Below are 18,162 nucleotides of genomic sequence, written 5' to 3'. Positions count from 1 at the left end.
TGCTATTATTGGTTTTTACTCTCTTAATTTGTCTGTTGATGAACAGCAGAAGTTTAACATACTTTGCTTTATTGATCTTTTTAGTATGATACTGCTTTTGTGTCCTCTTAAAGAATTTTTCCCTACCTCAAGCTCGTGGATGTATTCTGTGTTATTATCTAGAAGCTCTGTTTTTCACTTGCAACATTTAGAGCTATAAGCTTCGCGGAATTGATGTTTGTGTAACACAGGATTCAATTTTTGTAACTTTTCCAAATTTGTATATTAAATTAACCCATAGCCATTTATTGAAAAGGCTGTCCTTTCATTACTATTTTTTGTGCCCTTTTGTCATGAACCATCAACATTTGTATGGATCTATTTCTAGAACCTCTGTTTTTTGTTACCTTTTGTTAGTCTTTATTGCAATATAAGGTTGTTATTTATGGTAGCTTTGTAAAATGTTTTGAGATGCAGTAGAGTAAATCTTCCCTCTTGATTTGATTATAAAGTCTTGGCTTATTTTGGCCCCATGCTTATTTTGCCTTATAGTTCCATTAAAATTGCTAGAAACAGCCTTTCAAATTTCTCCACTCCCCCAACTGTAAGTGTAGGGATTTTTTGGGGGATGCAGTAGACTGTTGAGCAACACAGGTTTGAACTGCACAGGTCCACTTAGATGCAGATTACTTTTCAATGAATAGTACTATAGGATCTAAATTTGGTTGAATATGTGTTGTGGAACCGAGGATACCCAGGGCTGTAAGGTTATATGTGAAGGTGTTGACTGTGCAGGGGTCAGGGTCACTATCCTGTTTTTGTTCAAGAATCTACTGTAGTTTGTTTTGCAAAGAATCAGTATATTTACAATAGTGCATTTTCTTCTTCTTCCTTTTTTTTTTTAAACTTTTCAGTTCAATGACTCAGTTGTGTCTGACTCTGCGACCCCAGGGACAGCAGCAAGCCAGGCCTCCCTGTCCATCAACAACTCCCAGAGTTTTCTCAAACTCATGTCCATTGAGTCAGTGATGCCATCCAACCATCTCATCCTCGGTCGTCCCCTTCTCCTCCTGCCCCCAATCCCTCACAGCATCGGGGTCTTTTCAAATGAGTCAACTCTTTGCATCAAATTGCATCAGGTGGCAAAAGTATTGGAGTTTCGGCTTCAACATCAGTCCTTCCAGTGACACCCAGGACTGATTTCCTTTAGGATGGACTGGTTGGATCTCCTTGCTGTCCAGGGGACTCTTGAGAGTCTTCTCCAACACCACAGTTCAAAAGCATCAATTCTTTGGCACTCAGCTTTCTTTATAGTCCAACTCTCACGTCCGTACATGACTGCTAGAAAAACCATACCCTTGACTAGATGGACCTTTGTTGGCAAAGTAATGTCTCTGCTTTTGAATATGCTGTCTAGGTTGGTCATAACTTTTCTTCCAATGAGTAAGCAACTTTTAATTTCATGTCCGCAGTCCACCATCTGCAGTGATTTTGGAGCCCACAAAAATAAAGTCTGTCACTGTTTCCTCATCTATTTGGCATAATGTGATGGGCCCAGATGCCATGATCTTAGTTTTCTGAATGTTGAGTTTTAAGCCAACTTTATCAGTCTCCTCTTTCACTTTCATCAAGAGGCGCTTTAGTTCTTCTTCGCTTTCTGCGTAAGGGTGGTGTCATCTGCATATCTGAGGTTATTGATATTTCTCCCGGCAGTCTTGATTCCAGCTTGTGCTTCTTCCAGCCCAGCGTTTCTCATGATGTACTCTGCATATAAGTTAAATAAGCAGGGTGACAGTATACAGCCTTGACTTACTCCTTTCCTGATTTGCAACCAGTCTGTTGTTCCATGTACAGTTCTAACTGTTGCTTTCTGACCTGCATACAGATTTCTTAAGAGGCAGGTAAGGTGGTCTGCTATTCTCATCTCTTTTGGAATTTTCCACAGTTTGTTGTGATCCACACAGTCAGAGGCTTTGGCATAGTCAATAAAGCAGAAATAGATATTTTTCTGGAACTCTCTTGCTTTTTCAGTAATCCAGCGGATGTTGGCAATTTGATCTCTGGTTCCTCTGCCTCTTCTAAAACCAGCTTGAACATCTGGAAGTTCACAGTTCACATACTGTTGAAGCCTGACTTGGAGAATTTTGTGCATTGCTTAACTAGTGTGTGAGATGAGTGCAGTTGTGTGGTAGTTTGAGCATTCTTTGGCATTGCCTTTCTTAGGGATTGTAATGAAAACTGACCTTTTCCAGTCCTCTGGGCACTGTTGAGTTTTCCAGATTTGCTGGCATACTGAGTGCAGCACTTTCACAGCATCATCTTTTAGGATTTGAAATAGCTCAACTGGAATTCCATCACCTCTACTAGCTTTGTTCATAGTGATGCTTCCTAAGGTCCACTTGACTTCGCATTCCTGGATATCTGTCTCTAGGTGAGTGATCATGCTTTTGTGGTTATCTGGGTCATGAAGACCCTTTTTGTACAGTACTTCTTTATATTCTTGCCACCTCTTCTTAATATCTTCTGCTTCTGTTAGGTCCCTACCATTTCTGTCCTTTATTGAGCCCATCTTTGCATGAAATGTTCCCTTGAAAGTGAAAGTGAAGTTGCTCAGTCGTGTCCGATGCTTTGTGACCCCATCAACGGTAGCCTACCAGGCTCCGCGGTCCATGGGATTTTCCAGGCAAGAATACTGGAGTGGGCTACCATTTCCTTCTCTAGGGGATCTTCCCAACTCAGGGATTGAACCCAGGTCTCCTGCATTGCAGACAGATGCTTTACCATCTGACCCACTATCTCTAGTCTTTCCCATTCTGTTGTTTTCCTCTGTTTCTTTGCACTGATCACTGAGGAAGCCTTTCTTATCTCTCCTTGCTATTCTTTGGAACTCTGCATTCAAATGGGTATATCTTTCCTTTTCTCCTTGCTTTTAGCTTCTCTTCTTTTCACAGCTATTTGTAAGGCCTTCTCAGACAACCATTTTGCTTTTTTGCATTTCTCTTTCTTGGGAATGGTCTTGATCCTTGTCTCTTGTACAATGTCATGAACCTCCGTCCATAGTTCATCAGGCACTGTGTCTATCAGATCTAATCCCTTGAATCTGTTTCTCACTTTTGCTGTATAATTGTAGGGGATTTGATTTAGGTCATACCTGAATGGTCTAGTGGTTTTCCCTACTTTCTTCAATTTAAGTCTGAATTTGTCAATAAGGAGTTCATGGTGTGAGCCATAGTCAGCTCCTGGTCTTGTTTTTGCTGACTGTATAGAGCTTCTCCATCTTTGGCTGCATAGAATATGATCAGTCTGATTTTGGTATTGACCATCTGGTGATGTCCATGTGTAGAGTCTTCTCTTGTATTGTTGGAAGAGGGTGTTTGCTATGACTAGTGAGTTCTTTTAGCAAAAATCTATTAGCCTTTGCCCTGCTTCATTCTGTACTCCAGAGACAAATCTACCTGTTACTCCAGGTCTTTCTTGACTTCCTACTTTTGTATTCCAGTCCCCTATAATGAACAGGACATCTTTTTTGGGTGTTAGTTCTCAAAGGGCTTGTAGGTTTTCTTAGAACCATTCAACTTCAGCTTCTTCAGCATTACTGGTCGGGGCATAGACTTGGATTACCGTGATACTGAATGGTTTGCCTTGGAAACGAACAGAGATCATTCTGTCGTTTTTGAGATTGCTTCCAAGTACTCCTTTTCGGGCTCTTGTTGACTATGATGGCTACTCCATTTCTTCTAAGGGATTCTTGCCCACAGTAGTAGATATAATGGTCATCTGAGTTAAATTCACCCATTCCAGTCCATTTTAGTTTGCTGAGTCCTAAAATGTCAACGTTCACTCTTGCCATCTCCTGTTTGACAACTTCCAATTTTCCTTGATTTTTATTTTTATTTTCATTTATTTTTTGCAGCCTCCCCTACCCCTGACTGTAAGTTTTTGTTACTTCAGTTTCTTTTAGGATATCTTTTTCTTGTGTGCAACCTCCTCTTTTGGTTTAGGAACAATGTTCATTTTCAGTTCAGTTCAGTTCAGTCACTCAGTCGTGTCTGAATCTTTGCAACCCCATGGACCACAGCACACCAGGCCTCCCTGTCCATCACCAACTCCTGGAGTCTACTCAGACTCATCTCCATTGAGTCAGTGATGCCGTCCAACCATCTCATCCTCTGTCGTCCCCTTCTCCTCCTGCCTTCAATCTCTGCTTTTTAATATGCTGTCTAGGTTCGTCATAACTTTTCTTCCAAAGAGTAAGTGTCTTTTAATTTCATGGCTGCAATCACCATCTGTAGTGATTTTGGAGCCCCTAAAAATAAAGTCTGAGACTGTTTCCACTGTTTCCCCATCTATTTCCCATGAAGTGATGGGACCAGATGCCATGATCTTCGTTTTCTGAATGTTGAGCTTTAAGCCAACTTTTTCACTCTCCTCTTTCACTTTCAAGAGGCATTTTAGTTCCTCTTTACTTTCTGTCATAAGGGTGGTGTCATCTGCATGTCTGAGGTTATTGATATTTCTCCCAGCAATCTTGATTCCAGCTTGTGCTTCTTCCAGCCCAGTGTTTCTCATGATGTACTCTGCATATAAGTTAAATAAACAGAGTGACAATATACAGCTTTGATGTACTCCTCTTCCTATTTGGAACCAGTCTGTTGTTCCATGTCTAGCAAAGAGTTCCAAAGAATAGCAAGGAGAGATAAGAAAGCCTTCCTCAGCGATCAATGCAAAGAAATAGAGGAAAACAACAGAATGGGAAAGACTAGAGATCTCTTCAAGAAATACCAAGGGAACATTTCCACTCATTTAATTTGTATATTTATTAGACTGTTTATATTTAAAGTAAGAATTGATATGTAGGACTTGAAATCAGTCATTTTGTTATTTGTAGTCTGTTTCCTTTGTTTCTCCTTTATTTGTCATTTCTTGGTTTCTTACGGGCTATTTAAACATTTTTAGGATACCATCTTGTTTTATTTATGCTGTTTTAGAGGATACTGTCTTGTATAGTTTTCTTAATGATGACTTTTTAGATATCACAATATACATACTTAACACAGTCTATTGATAATAGTGTCTTCTCATTTTAAGCCAATTATTGATGCCCTACTTCCATTTGTGTCCCTTTGCCTTGCTGCTGCTGCTGCTAAGGCACTTCAGTCATGTCCGACTCTGTGCAACCCCATAGATGGCAGCCCACCAGGCTCCACCGTCCCTGGGATTCTCCAGGCAAGAACACTGGAGTGGGTTGCCATTTCCTTCTCCAGTGCATGAAAGTGAAAAGTCAAAGTGAGGTTGCTCAGTCGTGTCCGACTCTTAGCGACCCCATGGACTGCAGGCAAATATAACTGTCTCCAGTATGTCCTCTACTGAGTACCACATATATGTTGCAATTTTTGCTTCAGCCATTAGATGCAATATAAGAAGCTCATGCAGAGAAGGTTAATCTGTTACGTTTATCCTTTCACTCTTTCCTTGTTCTTTCCGTTTTGATGTTCCATTTCTTCTGCTGTTAACATTTTCTTTCCATCTTAAGGAGCTTCCTTTAGCCATTCCTTAAGGGCCAGTCTGCTGGCAATGAAGTCTTTTAGTTTTCCTTTGATAACATCTTTATTTTTCCTTGATTTATGAAGGCAAGTTCTGTTGGCCACAGAATTTGAGGTTGACAGTTGTTTTCTTTTAGCTCTTGAAAAAATATTGTATCACTTCCTCTGGCACCATGGTTTTTAGAAAGAAACCTGTTGTTTCCTTTTAGGTGATGTGTCATTTTTCTGGTGTTTTTGAGATTCTTTGTCTTTAGTTTTTACCAGTTTCATTATGATGGTGTTGGTGTCTGATTCTTTGGGTTTATTTTTTTTGAAGTTTGTACATCTTCTTGAATGTGTAGATTTATGTTGTTTGTTAAATTTGGGGATTTTGGGTCATTATCTCTGTGAATATTTTTTAAGTCTACATTCTGTCTCTTCTCTTTCTGAACTTTGATTTTATGAATCTTAGATCTTTGGAGGACCCCACAGGTTCTTAAAGCTTTCTTCATTTTTTTTTTTCTGTTTTCTTCTTCTTGTTGAGTAAATTCTCTTGATTTGTTCTCAAATTCAATAATGTTATGTTTGGTTGTCTATATTATTGTGCCCGTCCACTTCTATTGTGGGCTTCCCTTGTGGCTCAGCTGATAAAGAATCTGCCTGCAATGCGAGAGACCGGGGTTCGATCCCTGTGTTGGGAAGATCCCCTGAAGGAGGGAAAGGCTACCCACTATAGTATTCTGGCCTGGAGAATTGTCCGTGGAGTCGCAAAGAATTGACACAACTGAGCTACTTTCACTTTCCACTTTTTTGCTGGGGTTTTCTATTTTTTCATCTGTTTCAAGAGAATTGGTAATTACTTTATGAAGCAGTTTTATGTTGACTGCTTTAAAATGTTCCGTCAGATAATTTCAACAGCTGAATCACCTCTGTGTTATTGTCTGTTGGTAGTCTTTTCTCAAATAAATTGTGATTTTCCTGGTCTTTGGTATGACCAGTGGTTTTCACCTGTGCCCTGGATATTTTTTAATACTATGTTAGGAAACTCATGACCTTTTAAAAACATCAGTAGCAGGCAACTGCCCAGTTTAGGTTTAGCATGTGGGTTTTATTGGCTCTTCAGGCTCAGCTGGCACCCTCACTGTGGGAATCCAGGCCCAGTGCTGTTGATCACTGTGAGGTGTGGAAAATCACACTTTTCTCACCCCTTCTCCCCATCTCCCTCCAGGTCTATTCCTCATGGCTTCAGGGCTGTCTAGCACTTAGTGTGGCATGTGTGGAAGATAAAAATGGGAGAATTGTTTCAGATCACATTTTTAGGTATGATGTTGAAAGATGTTAACTGCTGTCTCTTCTGTTCATGATGAGAGTAGTGTTCAGTTTTGATCCACATTCTGGTACTGTGCTAGGACCTTACAGATTTAGCTATTAAACAGTCTTTATTTGATTGTTGGCTTATATAAATATAGTCCTATCGTTTGGAGTTTGAGTAAGCTCTGGGACTTGGTGATGGACAGGGAAGCCTGGCATGATGCAGTCCATGGGGTTGCAAAGAGTCAGATGTGACAGCGACTAAACTGACTGATCCTTTGTCAAATCATTGGCCATGCAATTTTATCTTTGAAAAAAGTCAATGTTAAGTAAATATATGTTACATATGAATATATTATTCTCTTTGAAAGAAATATTAAAATTCTGGTTAAGACCAGAATTTCCTTTGACCACTACCTTTAATTCCAGTCCCTTCTGTGTAAGTAAGCACACTTAGAAGTTGGGTGTGTATCCTTATAGACATTTCTAGACATTTATATATAAAAATTAAACCAGTAGAAATTTTCTTGCATTGTATTACTTTGCATATGTGTTTTAAATTTTTTCTAATAAAATATATTCTATATTATCTAATTATTAATAAAATATATTTTATCATTATATATTTTCTGCTTTTCCCTCACCCAGCAGAATGTCTTACATGCCTTTCCACTTTAGCATGCATGTATCTTTTTTCTTTTAAACATTGGCATAATGAATATGTTTGCTGCTTTAAGCAGATAGGGCTGATCCCAAGAAATAGAATTGCTAGGTCACAGGGACATGAATGTTTTAAATTTTAAAAGATGATGCCCATTTGTCCATCCAGATAGCTGTACCAGTTTGTATTCCCACCAGTTGTATGTGCAAGTATCTATTTCTTATCACTTTCACCAACCCTGGATATTATTAAACTTAAAATTTTTTGTCAACCTAGATAAAGACATGCTATCTCATTTTTAAGTTTTTCCTGGTTACTTACTGGTGAGATACAGTATCTTTTCCTATGCTTTTGTTCTTCAGTTATTTTGGGGGAATAGTATATGTTTTACTTACACTGTTAAATTTGGCTATATTAAGATATGGGAAGCGTCGGAATGTTGACATCACTTTTGATAATTTTCATGCTTTCTGAGTTTTTAACTATTTGTTAATAAGGATCCCAGCAGCTGAGGAGTTCTTTGTTTACTCTCCATTATATTTCTATAATGAACTTCTGTTTTAGAGAGAGTTGCCATAGTTCTGGCACGGCACTCCTAGGAGGCAAGGTTATTTTCCAGGATTCAGTGTGTTGAACCAGCTGGATGGTTTGTTATCTTATGATGACCTTCATTACTTTCTTGGCAAGATACAGACTATGCAAAATAACATTCATTTCACTTTGTGAACAATATGGCTGCTAAAATAGGCATCCTTTAGCTAGACTTTTGGAACACTAAAATGGTTAGTAAAATAACACTTTTTTAAAGATCTTGGATACTTGGTTGAAAATTTCTGTGGCTGGGTGATGATGGAGTGTTTCTGCTTAAATGGGATACATTTCTTAGCCACTAATTCACTGGGTAAATCTGCAAACTTGAATCAAACTGTCCTGTAATTGCAATTGTGTTTAAAAGGGAGAGGAAAAAAGAGGTAGTTAAATCTTAACTTAGTGCATTTTCTTTCACCTGATAGTTTGGTAGAATTTAGTTCCATTAGTATTGACAGTCATATCTGAGCAATTAATGTTTAACCAGTGCCTTCCTTTTTTCTATATGTATAGCGTCATTCTAATCTCTGGCTTTGTATCAACATTATAAAAGAAAGATTAAAATTAGGAAATGAAAGCCCTATTAGAAAATTCAGTAGTTTTTATTATTATGCATGCATTTTTTTTTTCTGTTTTAAAAACATTTGAGTAATTTTGTTCATCAGTGTGTTGAAACTTCACATAGCTTTCATTTTCCCGCTGGGAACAAGACTGAGTCAGTACAGTTTACATGTATAATTAAGACATACACCTCTTACTTAAGGATTTAAATAGGTACTTTTAAAAATAAATACCGTGTAAATATAAATGCCATTAATGAATTTCTTTGTGTTCTTTTCAGATGTTAGTTTTGTGTTTTCTGCATAACTCTTCATCAACTTCCTTCAGCTTTTAAATCTTCATTATATTTCAGTACTAGATTTTTAAGACCATATGGATTTCCCAGGTGGTGCTAGTGGTAAAGAACCCCCTGCAGTGCAGGAGACTTAAGAGACAACGGTTCAGTCCTTGGGTCGGGAAGGTCCCCTGGAGGAGGGCATGGCAACCCACTCCAGTATTCTTGCCTGGAAAATCCCATGGACAGAGAAGTCTGGTGGGCTACAGTCCATAGTGTCACAAAGATTTGGGAGGACTGAAGTGACTTAGCACGTACACACATGGGCTATTATAGCTGAAGAGAAAACAGAAGCTGATTTGACATTATAAATTAGTAAATAATACTAATTTTAGAAATACAGGAAATTACATTTTAAAAAAATATTTTTTTTCCAGTTCATCCAGAGCAGCTTCCTCCGAGGCCATGGATTACATTAAAAGAACGAGACCAAATTCTGCCATCAGGTAAAATAGTTTTTCTTATTCTTTCTTGACTTTTTTCAGATACACTTGAAATGCCATTTGGGCTTTGTGATGAAATTAACCTTCAAATTAGGCCTTCGTTTTACCTCCCCTGAGTTTAGATGAGTTTAGAAATACTGATGGGTAGAGTTAAAGTCCATCCTGAGGCTTATGTACAAGAATCTCATATCTTTCACAATGATGGGCTCTTGGTTTGAAAATTACTTCTTATAATAGAGCTTTCCAAATGGCATCTTCACATAAGGTTTGGTGATTTAAGAAAAATGAGGAGTAATGAATTTTCTTCTGAAAAATTTCAAACTACTTAGATTTATCTTTCTTTAGTGGGTAGACTGATAACTCTTGTAGAGGGATAATTTATACTGAATCAAATTTACTATATTGGAAACAGAATATGATACCAGGGCAGGGGTATAGAAATGGTATAGGGAGAAGATTTGAGCAGTTTAATTACAGGATTCAGCATTTCTTGAACTGCAGTAAATGTAGAAAATATAAACCTTTATCTTTTTGTGCAGACCAATGATAATTTGACATTTATAGTCTTCTTACTGTTTATTAGACATTTTATAGTTCGGAATTCTGCTTAAAATAAGTTGTTATTAATATTCCTCTTACAAGTCATAGTTTTTATGATACCTAATTTTATTTTGAAGATGAAAATTTTACTGTTTTAATATGAAGTAACCAAATGCTGATACTTAATTTTGGGGACGTTCAATTGTTAAAAGGGTGATTTATAGCCCCAAAACTATAATGGTAATTAAACTATGTAAGAATTAATCCTAGATGGTGAAAGAGGTACCAGTATACATAATGACCACCAGTCAGATCCCCAGGAGACCTCTGGACTAAGTTTCTCATAATATCTTCCTATCATCTGACGCTGAATCAACTTCAGTTGAGCGTTACTTCATTTCTTGTATTCCTTACCATTGATTCTCATCCATACCTGCCCATTGTAATTACCTGGGATGCTTTTTTAAAATATTAATGCCCAAATCCTAACATACTAAATTAGTCTGGAGTGATAAACATTTTTTTTTTTTAAAGTTCTATAACATGATTCTAATGGATAGATAGGATAGAAAATTAGTGATAAAAATCAGGGATTTTCAAACTGGTGTGCTTCTGCATAGAATCACCTTAGGATTTTGTTAAATTGCAGATTCCAATTCAGTAAGTCTTTGTGAAGCCAGAAATTTCTGCATTTCTGAGTTCCAAGGTGATAACTGATGCTGCTGCTTCCTAGAGCACACTTTTGAGCAGCAGTGGATACAAGCTGTGTTTTCCTGTTAGTTTACTTGTAGTCCTTTTACTGGCTTCCTTGGTGCCTCAGTGGTAAAGAACCCACCTGCCAATGCAGGAGATGCGGGTTTGATCTGTGGGTCAGGACGATCTTCTGGAGTAGAAAATGGCAGCCCACTGCAGTATTCTTGCCTGGGAAATCCCACGGACAGAGGAGACTGGCGGGCTACAGTCCATGGGGTCGCAAAGAGTCAGACATGACTTAGCAACTGAGCATGCACACAGTCCCTTTACAGTTTAAGGGAATTTTAAAATGAGAATTAAAAATTTAAAAATTTAAAAATGAGCATTTGATTTGGTTAAAAAGGTTTCTCTTATAACTAAACTTTGTTAGTCTGTGTTCTTCTGGCTTAGCAGTGAGAGAAGTAAGAGACTCAAAAAAGTACTAAGTATGAATATTTTGTTAATGAAAGGTAATGAAAGCCTTTTAAAGAGAAAAAAATTAAAATTTACTTTTGTAATTTACTTTTATTCATTTATAGAGAAAAGTTTTGCTCAGCAAATTATGTGTCAAAAAGTTAGTATTGATTTAAAATTAGATTATTTTTGGCCACACCGCATGACTGGCAGGATCTTAGTTACCTGACCAGGGATTGAGCCTGTGCTCCCAGCAGTGGAAGTGCAGAGTCCTAACCACTGAGCAACCAGTGAATTCCCTAAAACTTGAATTTTTATTTATTAAAATACCCTTAAAAACAATCTCAGATATGAGCTATAAGTCTGATTCTGGTAAAAGAACTTTGGTATGGTGGATGGACTCTGGTGAAGTTTTTTATATAGTTTAACAGAATCTTGCCCAAGGCTTTTCACAGTGGTGATATTTGAGTTATGTTTGTGTGGCATGTATGATTGTGTAGGTGTACATGTGATACTGCTTTAGAAAAGGTTGCCTAATTTTCTCCCTTTTGTCTTGTTTTTTTCTCCCACTTCTTAGCATCATTCACGGTTATGTGTTACAATGTGTTATGTGATAAATATGCCACCCGGCAGCTATATGGCTATTGCCCATCCTGGGCATTAAACTGGGAATACAGGAAAAAGGGAATTATGGAAGAAATTGTTAACTGTGACGCAGATATCATTAGTCTTCAGGTAACACTATAGAGATTGAATTGTCTGTAACTTAAAGGTGAATCTAAAAAATTACAAAAGATCTTACTTTTGGGAGAGATTTTGTGTTTGAAGAAAAACCCAAAGGAATTATTGTCTCTCTTCTTAAGAAAAAAGGATATTTCCACAGTGAAACAGTTTTGTATAAGCCATAAACTTATACTCATTTACTGATTGCTTAAGTGAAAATAATTTCACCACGTTCTTCATGTTAATTCGTGTTATGAACAAATCATTGGTATTGCTGAAAGAGAAGACTACTGAAGATTGAATCTTTAAGAAATATAAATTTAATTTATAATGGGATCTGTAAAAAAAAATTACTTGTCTACCATTGTTCCTCAGTGATATACATATAAAAATATTGTACTATAAATCATGCATTTTTGCCTTATTTTTAAAAGCAACCTCAGAAATTTAGATACTTTATTGAATTTAACTGACAAAGCACCTTTTGATTGAAATAGTGTTTTACTGCTTTTCAATGCTCAGCTAATGAATGGCCAAGAAGTTTTTAGTTTTTAGTACATTTTTTCTTAGCAGTTTTCAAGGCATATTAAATGCTTTAAGGTACTTTAAAATTTTAAGTGTTATAATTTCACACCTCCTTTTCTGCATAGCTTAAGAATAAAGTCATTATTTTAATAATAAATTTTTTTGTGTTAGAGTAGCTTTATTATTTACTTATATTTGTGTTATTATCCATGATTCATTTGACTCTGGAAAATAAGGAAGTAGTAGAAGTCTTCAAAGGCTAAATTTTCTTTTAAACACTGAGAACTGACACAAAATGAGGGGAGGAGGAGGCCAATATGGGCTTACCAGGTGGCGCTAGTGGTAAAGAACCCAAATGCCAGTGCAGGAGACAGGAGACACGGGTTCGATCTGTGGGTCAGGAAGGTCCCCTGGAGGAGGGAATGGCAGCCTGCTCCAGTATTCTTGCTTGGAGAATGCTGTGGACAGAGGAGCCTACCAGGCTACAGTCCATAGGATTGCAAAGAATCTGACACAACTGAAGCTCCTTAGCACACATGGAGACAAATAAGCATAGGCTTATGTTATTTAATTTTCTTCCTTTTGATTCAGTATTTATAGTAATAACAGCCTCACACTCTTCCTTAGTAAAGTATAGTATGAAGCATAGAAGCATCATAATTTTAAAAGTTATTATAAAAGTTATGTTATATGTTATAAAGTTATATATATGTTATATATATATGTTATATGTTATAAACTATGTTATAAAGTGTTCATTCCAGAGAAGTTCAAAATATGAAAAGAATATAAATAATAATAGAGTAAAACATCTAATCCTGTACCCCAAAGAAAGTTGCTTTAACTCCAGGGTTAAAACTTCTGGAGTATTTCTTATATTCTTTTTAAAACATTCACTTGCCTATTTATTTATAGGTATGTTTTCAAAATAGAGATCACACTATTAATGTATTTTGTTTCTTGCTTATTGCATTTAATATACATTTTATGCATTACTGAAATTTCTCAAAGCCAATTATATGAATATATACTAATTGATTTAGCATTTTCCCTGCTGTTGGACATTAAGGCTGTTTGTTTTCATTGTTACAATATCACGTTTTTATAAACATTGGCACACATAAATCATTATCTTCATGCTTGATTATTTCATTTTGAAAGATTTCTTAAAAGTATGTTATGGGTCAAGTAATAAATTAGTCTAACTTAATAACTGCCAAATTAACACAGATCATTGGATTATTGGTATTCAGGTAACTAAAAATTCCTTTAAGTAGGATTTTTTTGTTGATCTTAAACTTCTCAGTTTTGACTTATCATTCCTTTCCACCACAATTGAGAAATACAAAATATTTTTAAAAAATTACCTCCTAATGTAAAATTTTCAATTCCCTACTGCTTAATCTGTAATATGACCAACTTTCATATTTTGTATTTCAATTTTGTTCAATTACCAGTTGAGGAAGTGAAGTACAGTAGTTGTTGTTCAGTCACTAAGTTGTGTCCCACTCTTTGTGACTGCACAGACTGCAGCATGTCAGTCTTCCCTGATGAACTCGAAATTGGAAGTCAAGAGATTTGGGACCAACTAACTACCTGTGTAAACCTGAGAAAATCATATGATTTTTTAATTCTTTTAGGCTTTACAGAGCTGCCATTGTCAAATGGTAGCTGCTATCAGTAAGGCAAGGTAGTTAGCTAATGTTTGTTAAGTGAAGTGTTTAACTTAGTCGCACTTCACTCACAGTGTTGCACAGTTTTACATCTTAGTTTTCCTCTATCATGTCGGTGATAATGTATCTTCCATCTCAGGAAGTGGAAACAGAGCAATACTTCACTCTCTTTCTGCCAGCATTGAAGGAGCGTGGATATGATGGATTTTTTTCTCCAAAGTCACGTGCCAAAATCATGTCTGAGCAGGAGAGAAAGCATGTGGACGGTTGTGCAATATTCTTCAAAACAGAAAAGTGAGTTACGGAAACAAAGCGTACCACACATTTGAAATTGTCTTTGGTTTGACCCTAAAATAGACAAAAAGCTAAAAAACAGTTAAAACTATTGGTAAGATTTTATTTCTTAGGGTGTGTATTGGAAATTAGAATGTTTATCATATTCTTTATGCTTTTTTACCAAATTGCACTAAAAATATTAAAAGGAGTATATACTTAAATATGATTTATCATAATTTTATATATATTTCCATGAAGTAAAATATTAGTTTTGGTGTAAAAAAGAAAGTAGTACTCTTTAAGATTGGAACTAAGTTATCTGAAGTTTCTTTTAGTGATTTTTTTTCTTTTGTTGTTACTGTGTATGACTCTTTGTGAGCCTATGAACTACAGCATGCCAGGCTTCCCTGTCCTTCACTATCTTCTGGAGTTTGCTCAAACTCATGTCCATTGAGTCAGTGATGCCATCCAACCATGTCATCTGTCACCTCACCTACTTCTCCTCCTGCCCTCAGTCTTTCCCAGCATCAGGGTCTTTTCCAGTGAGTCACCTCTTAGCATCAGGTGGCCAAGTATTGGAGCTTCAGCTTCAGCATCAGTCCTTCCAATGAATATTCAGGGTTGATTTCCTTTAGGATTGACTGGTTTGATCTCCTTGCAGTCCAAGGGACTCAAAAGAGTCTTCTCCAGCACCACAATTCGAAAGCATCAATTCTGTAGCACTCAGCCTTCTTTATGGTTCAGCTGTCACATCCATACATGACTACTGGAAAAACCATAGCTTTGACTAGACAGGCCTTTGTCAGAAAGGTGATGTCTCTGCTTTTTAATGCACTGTCTAGGTTTATTATAGCTTTTTTCAAGGAGCCAAGTGTGTTTTAATTTCATGGCTGCAGTCACCATCCTCAGTGATTTTGGAGCCCAGTAAAATAAAATCTGTCACTTCTTCCACTTTTTCCCCTTCTCTTTGCCATGAAGTGATGGGACCAGATGCCATGATCTTAGTTTTTTGAATGTTGAGTTTTAAGCCAGCTTTTAGTTGGCCCTTTGCAGAATCATTCGTTTATCAACTTTTCATCTTTTCCAGTTAATATTGTGTATGTTTATTTCCTGTTTTATGAAAAGTCGCTCAGTTATGTCCAACTCTATGGACCTCATGGATTGCAGCCTGCCAGGCTCCTCTGTCCATGGAATTCTCCAGGCAAGAATACTGTAGTGGGTAGCTGTTCCCTTCTCCAGGGAATCTTCCCAACCCAGGAATTGAACCTGGGTCTCCTGCATTGCAGGTGAATTCTTTACTGTCTGAGTCAACAGGAAAGCTTAGTCACTTTCTTATTCACTAAATGTTTACTGAGCATTTGCTTTATGATGAGTGCTGTGCTAGTCACTATAGACCCAATAATACATGGTTTCTGATTCCACTCAGAGCTTCAGTAGGAAAAGGAAGGAGCATAGTATGGTATATATGTGTTACAGTATAGTATAGTATAGTATAGTATATATGTGTTACAGTGTAGTATGGTATATATGTGTTACAGTATAGTATAGTATAGTATATATGTGTTACAGTATAGTATGGTATATATGTGTCACAGTATAGTATGATATATATATGTTAGAGATATGCCTCGATAGATAAGGGAAGGTGAAGAGAAGCACAGAGCTTACAGAGGTAGGGAGTTAAAGGATTGATTGAGACAAAACAATGGAAAGTGGTCATGACCTGAAATGGAAAACAGAAAACATGACCTTTTTGTTTTTTTCAGGGCTATAATGTAGTTGATGAAAGTATGGTCAAAGATAAACCTATTATGACTGCTTATTAGAATATGTGGACAATCTTGTAGAGGCCTTTGTGCTTTAATATTCTTGAGTTTAAAATGGAAAAAAGTATATATTCAGAGGTAGTTACAAGAATTAAAAGAGGTAATGGATGGAGAGGTACTTAGTGTCCCAGAAATATTTTTATTATTGTCATATTTCTCTTTCTGTAATCCTTTGCAATTTTAGTATTTCTCTCTTACTAGGTTTATGATGCTCTGTGCATTGAATTTAGGAATTGCATTTCTGACTTGAGGGTTCAAAACTGTAACAAGCTTAGAAGGCTATGTCTGTTTCTGTTTCTTTTTTTTTGGTTTGGAATTATGAAGAGTTATTATATTACTCTCTTTCATTCTTTTATCATTTTATTGAAATATAGTTGATTTACAATGTGTTAATTTTTGCTATACAGTAAAATGATTCCATTATACATATATACATTCCTTTTTAATATTCTTTTTCATTGTGGTTTATCACAAGATACTGAATATAGTTCCCTGTACTGTACAGTAGGACCTTGTTGTTTATCCATTAGTTTGCATCTGCTAACCCCAAACTCCCAGTCCATCCACCCTCCACCTCCCCTCCCTTTTCCACTTGGCAGCCACAGATCTCTTCCCTGTGTCTATAGGTCTGTTTCTGTTTCATAGATAGGTTTGTTTTTGTCACATTTTAGATTCCACATATAAGTGATATCATACGGTATTTTTCATTCTCTTTTTGACTGACTTGACTTAGTGTGATGAGGTCTGAGTCCATCCATGTTGCTGCACATGGTCGTATTTCATAGAATGCTATCTTTTGACTAGCTGACTGAGTGACTAGATGGTTAGAGGCAGATTCTTTTGGTTATCTTCTTGAGGAAAAGAGAGAAGTATATTTTTGCCTCATAAAGGCTGCCAGTTTTACAGTAGACAATTTGAAAGCACCTCCAGCCTTCAGAAGACTGGAATGTATGGAGTGAGATAGAGGTGGTATTGAATAGTTAATAACTTGGGTTTGATACATTAGATAAGAAATCATCTACTAATAGAATAGGCACATAAACACTTGTGACTATTTTCCTGTTATAACAAAGCATTTCAATGTCTCTATTAATATAGGCCTATGTATTACCATCATGACTTCTTGTTTTGAGTAATAAATTAAGTGAATTTGAAAGCTGTTTGAGTCACTTCTCATTTATTTGTCCCTACTTTCGTATCTTTTCTGTGAATTTTTAATAGAGATTTTTCATTTGTTTAATAACTACAGCCCTGTAGTATTTGAGGTCAGAATATGCTGTATACTCTTCTAGTGGGTTGATGTGATATCTTTTTTTTTTAAAACAGATTTTAGCCTAACAATAGCCATTACTTTGTAGTATTTGCATGTCACCCTTTTTCTTTTATTCACACTGACTATCTTAATTTTTAAAGCAATCCTCAGAGTTAGGAATACAACTGTTCCCTCGTTCTTACAGATGAGGAAACCAAGACATGGAAAGTACCTGGCTTCACAGCAAGTGCTTTTAACCACTGTACTAAACTGACTCTTTAGACTTCTTTTACATGTATACAATTTGTATATTTTTAAAATTGAAATATAGTTGATTTTCAGTGTTGTGTTAGTTTTAGGTATGTAGCAGAGTGATTCTTTTTTACACATATATATCCTTTTTCAAATTCTTTTCTCATATAGGTTATTAGAAAATATAGAGTATAGTTCCCTGTGCTGTACAGTAGGTCCTTGTTGTTTAGGCTTATTTCAGCTTCTGATATCACTTGTACCTCTTAAAAGGTTATCTCATTTGGAGAAATTACCTTGAATTTCATATTTGTTACCTGTATTCACACACAAATTTCCTTGAAACATCATAATTTAAAAAAATTACTGATAACTGATGAGATGTGATGAGATGTAACATCAGCTCGTTTTTCCATTTGCCATTGTTTCTTTCTGAAGGATGATATTATCATTTTTCATTCCTTTCACAGTTTTGAGAGGGAAATCTAAAATGCCTTCGTAGTTTATTAGAGGTAATTAAGATTTTGAACTAACAGTTATAACTGTTATTTAG

At 36.3% G+C, this 18,162-nt stretch overlaps 1 protein-coding gene across 3 annotated transcripts in view; it reads left to right on the top strand.

The window, feature by feature from the left end:
- CNOT6L (CCR4-NOT transcription complex subunit 6 like) overlaps nt 1-18,162 on the top strand; it is a 117,076-nt gene that overhangs the window by 71,482 nt on the left and 27,432 nt on the right. For all 3 annotated transcript variants that reach the window (XM_018049622.1, XM_013964742.2, XM_005681805.2), the window contains exons 6-8: nt 9,334-9,402; nt 11,663-11,820; nt 14,146-14,300. In XM_018049622.1, coding sequence (XP_017905111.1) covers nt 9,334-9,402; nt 11,663-11,820; nt 14,146-14,300 — 382 coding nt within the window. The remainder of the gene's footprint in view (nt 1-9,333; nt 9,403-11,662; nt 11,821-14,145; nt 14,301-18,162) is intronic.

Source organism: Capra hircus, chromosome 6 (assembly GCF_001704415.2).
Source record: "Capra hircus breed San Clemente chromosome 6, ASM170441v1, whole genome shotgun sequence".
NCBI lineage: Eukaryota > Metazoa > Chordata > Mammalia > Artiodactyla > Bovidae > Capra > Capra hircus.
The sequence above is the reverse complement of the archived record's forward strand: the minus strand, read 5'-3'. Positions and strand labels throughout refer to the sequence as shown.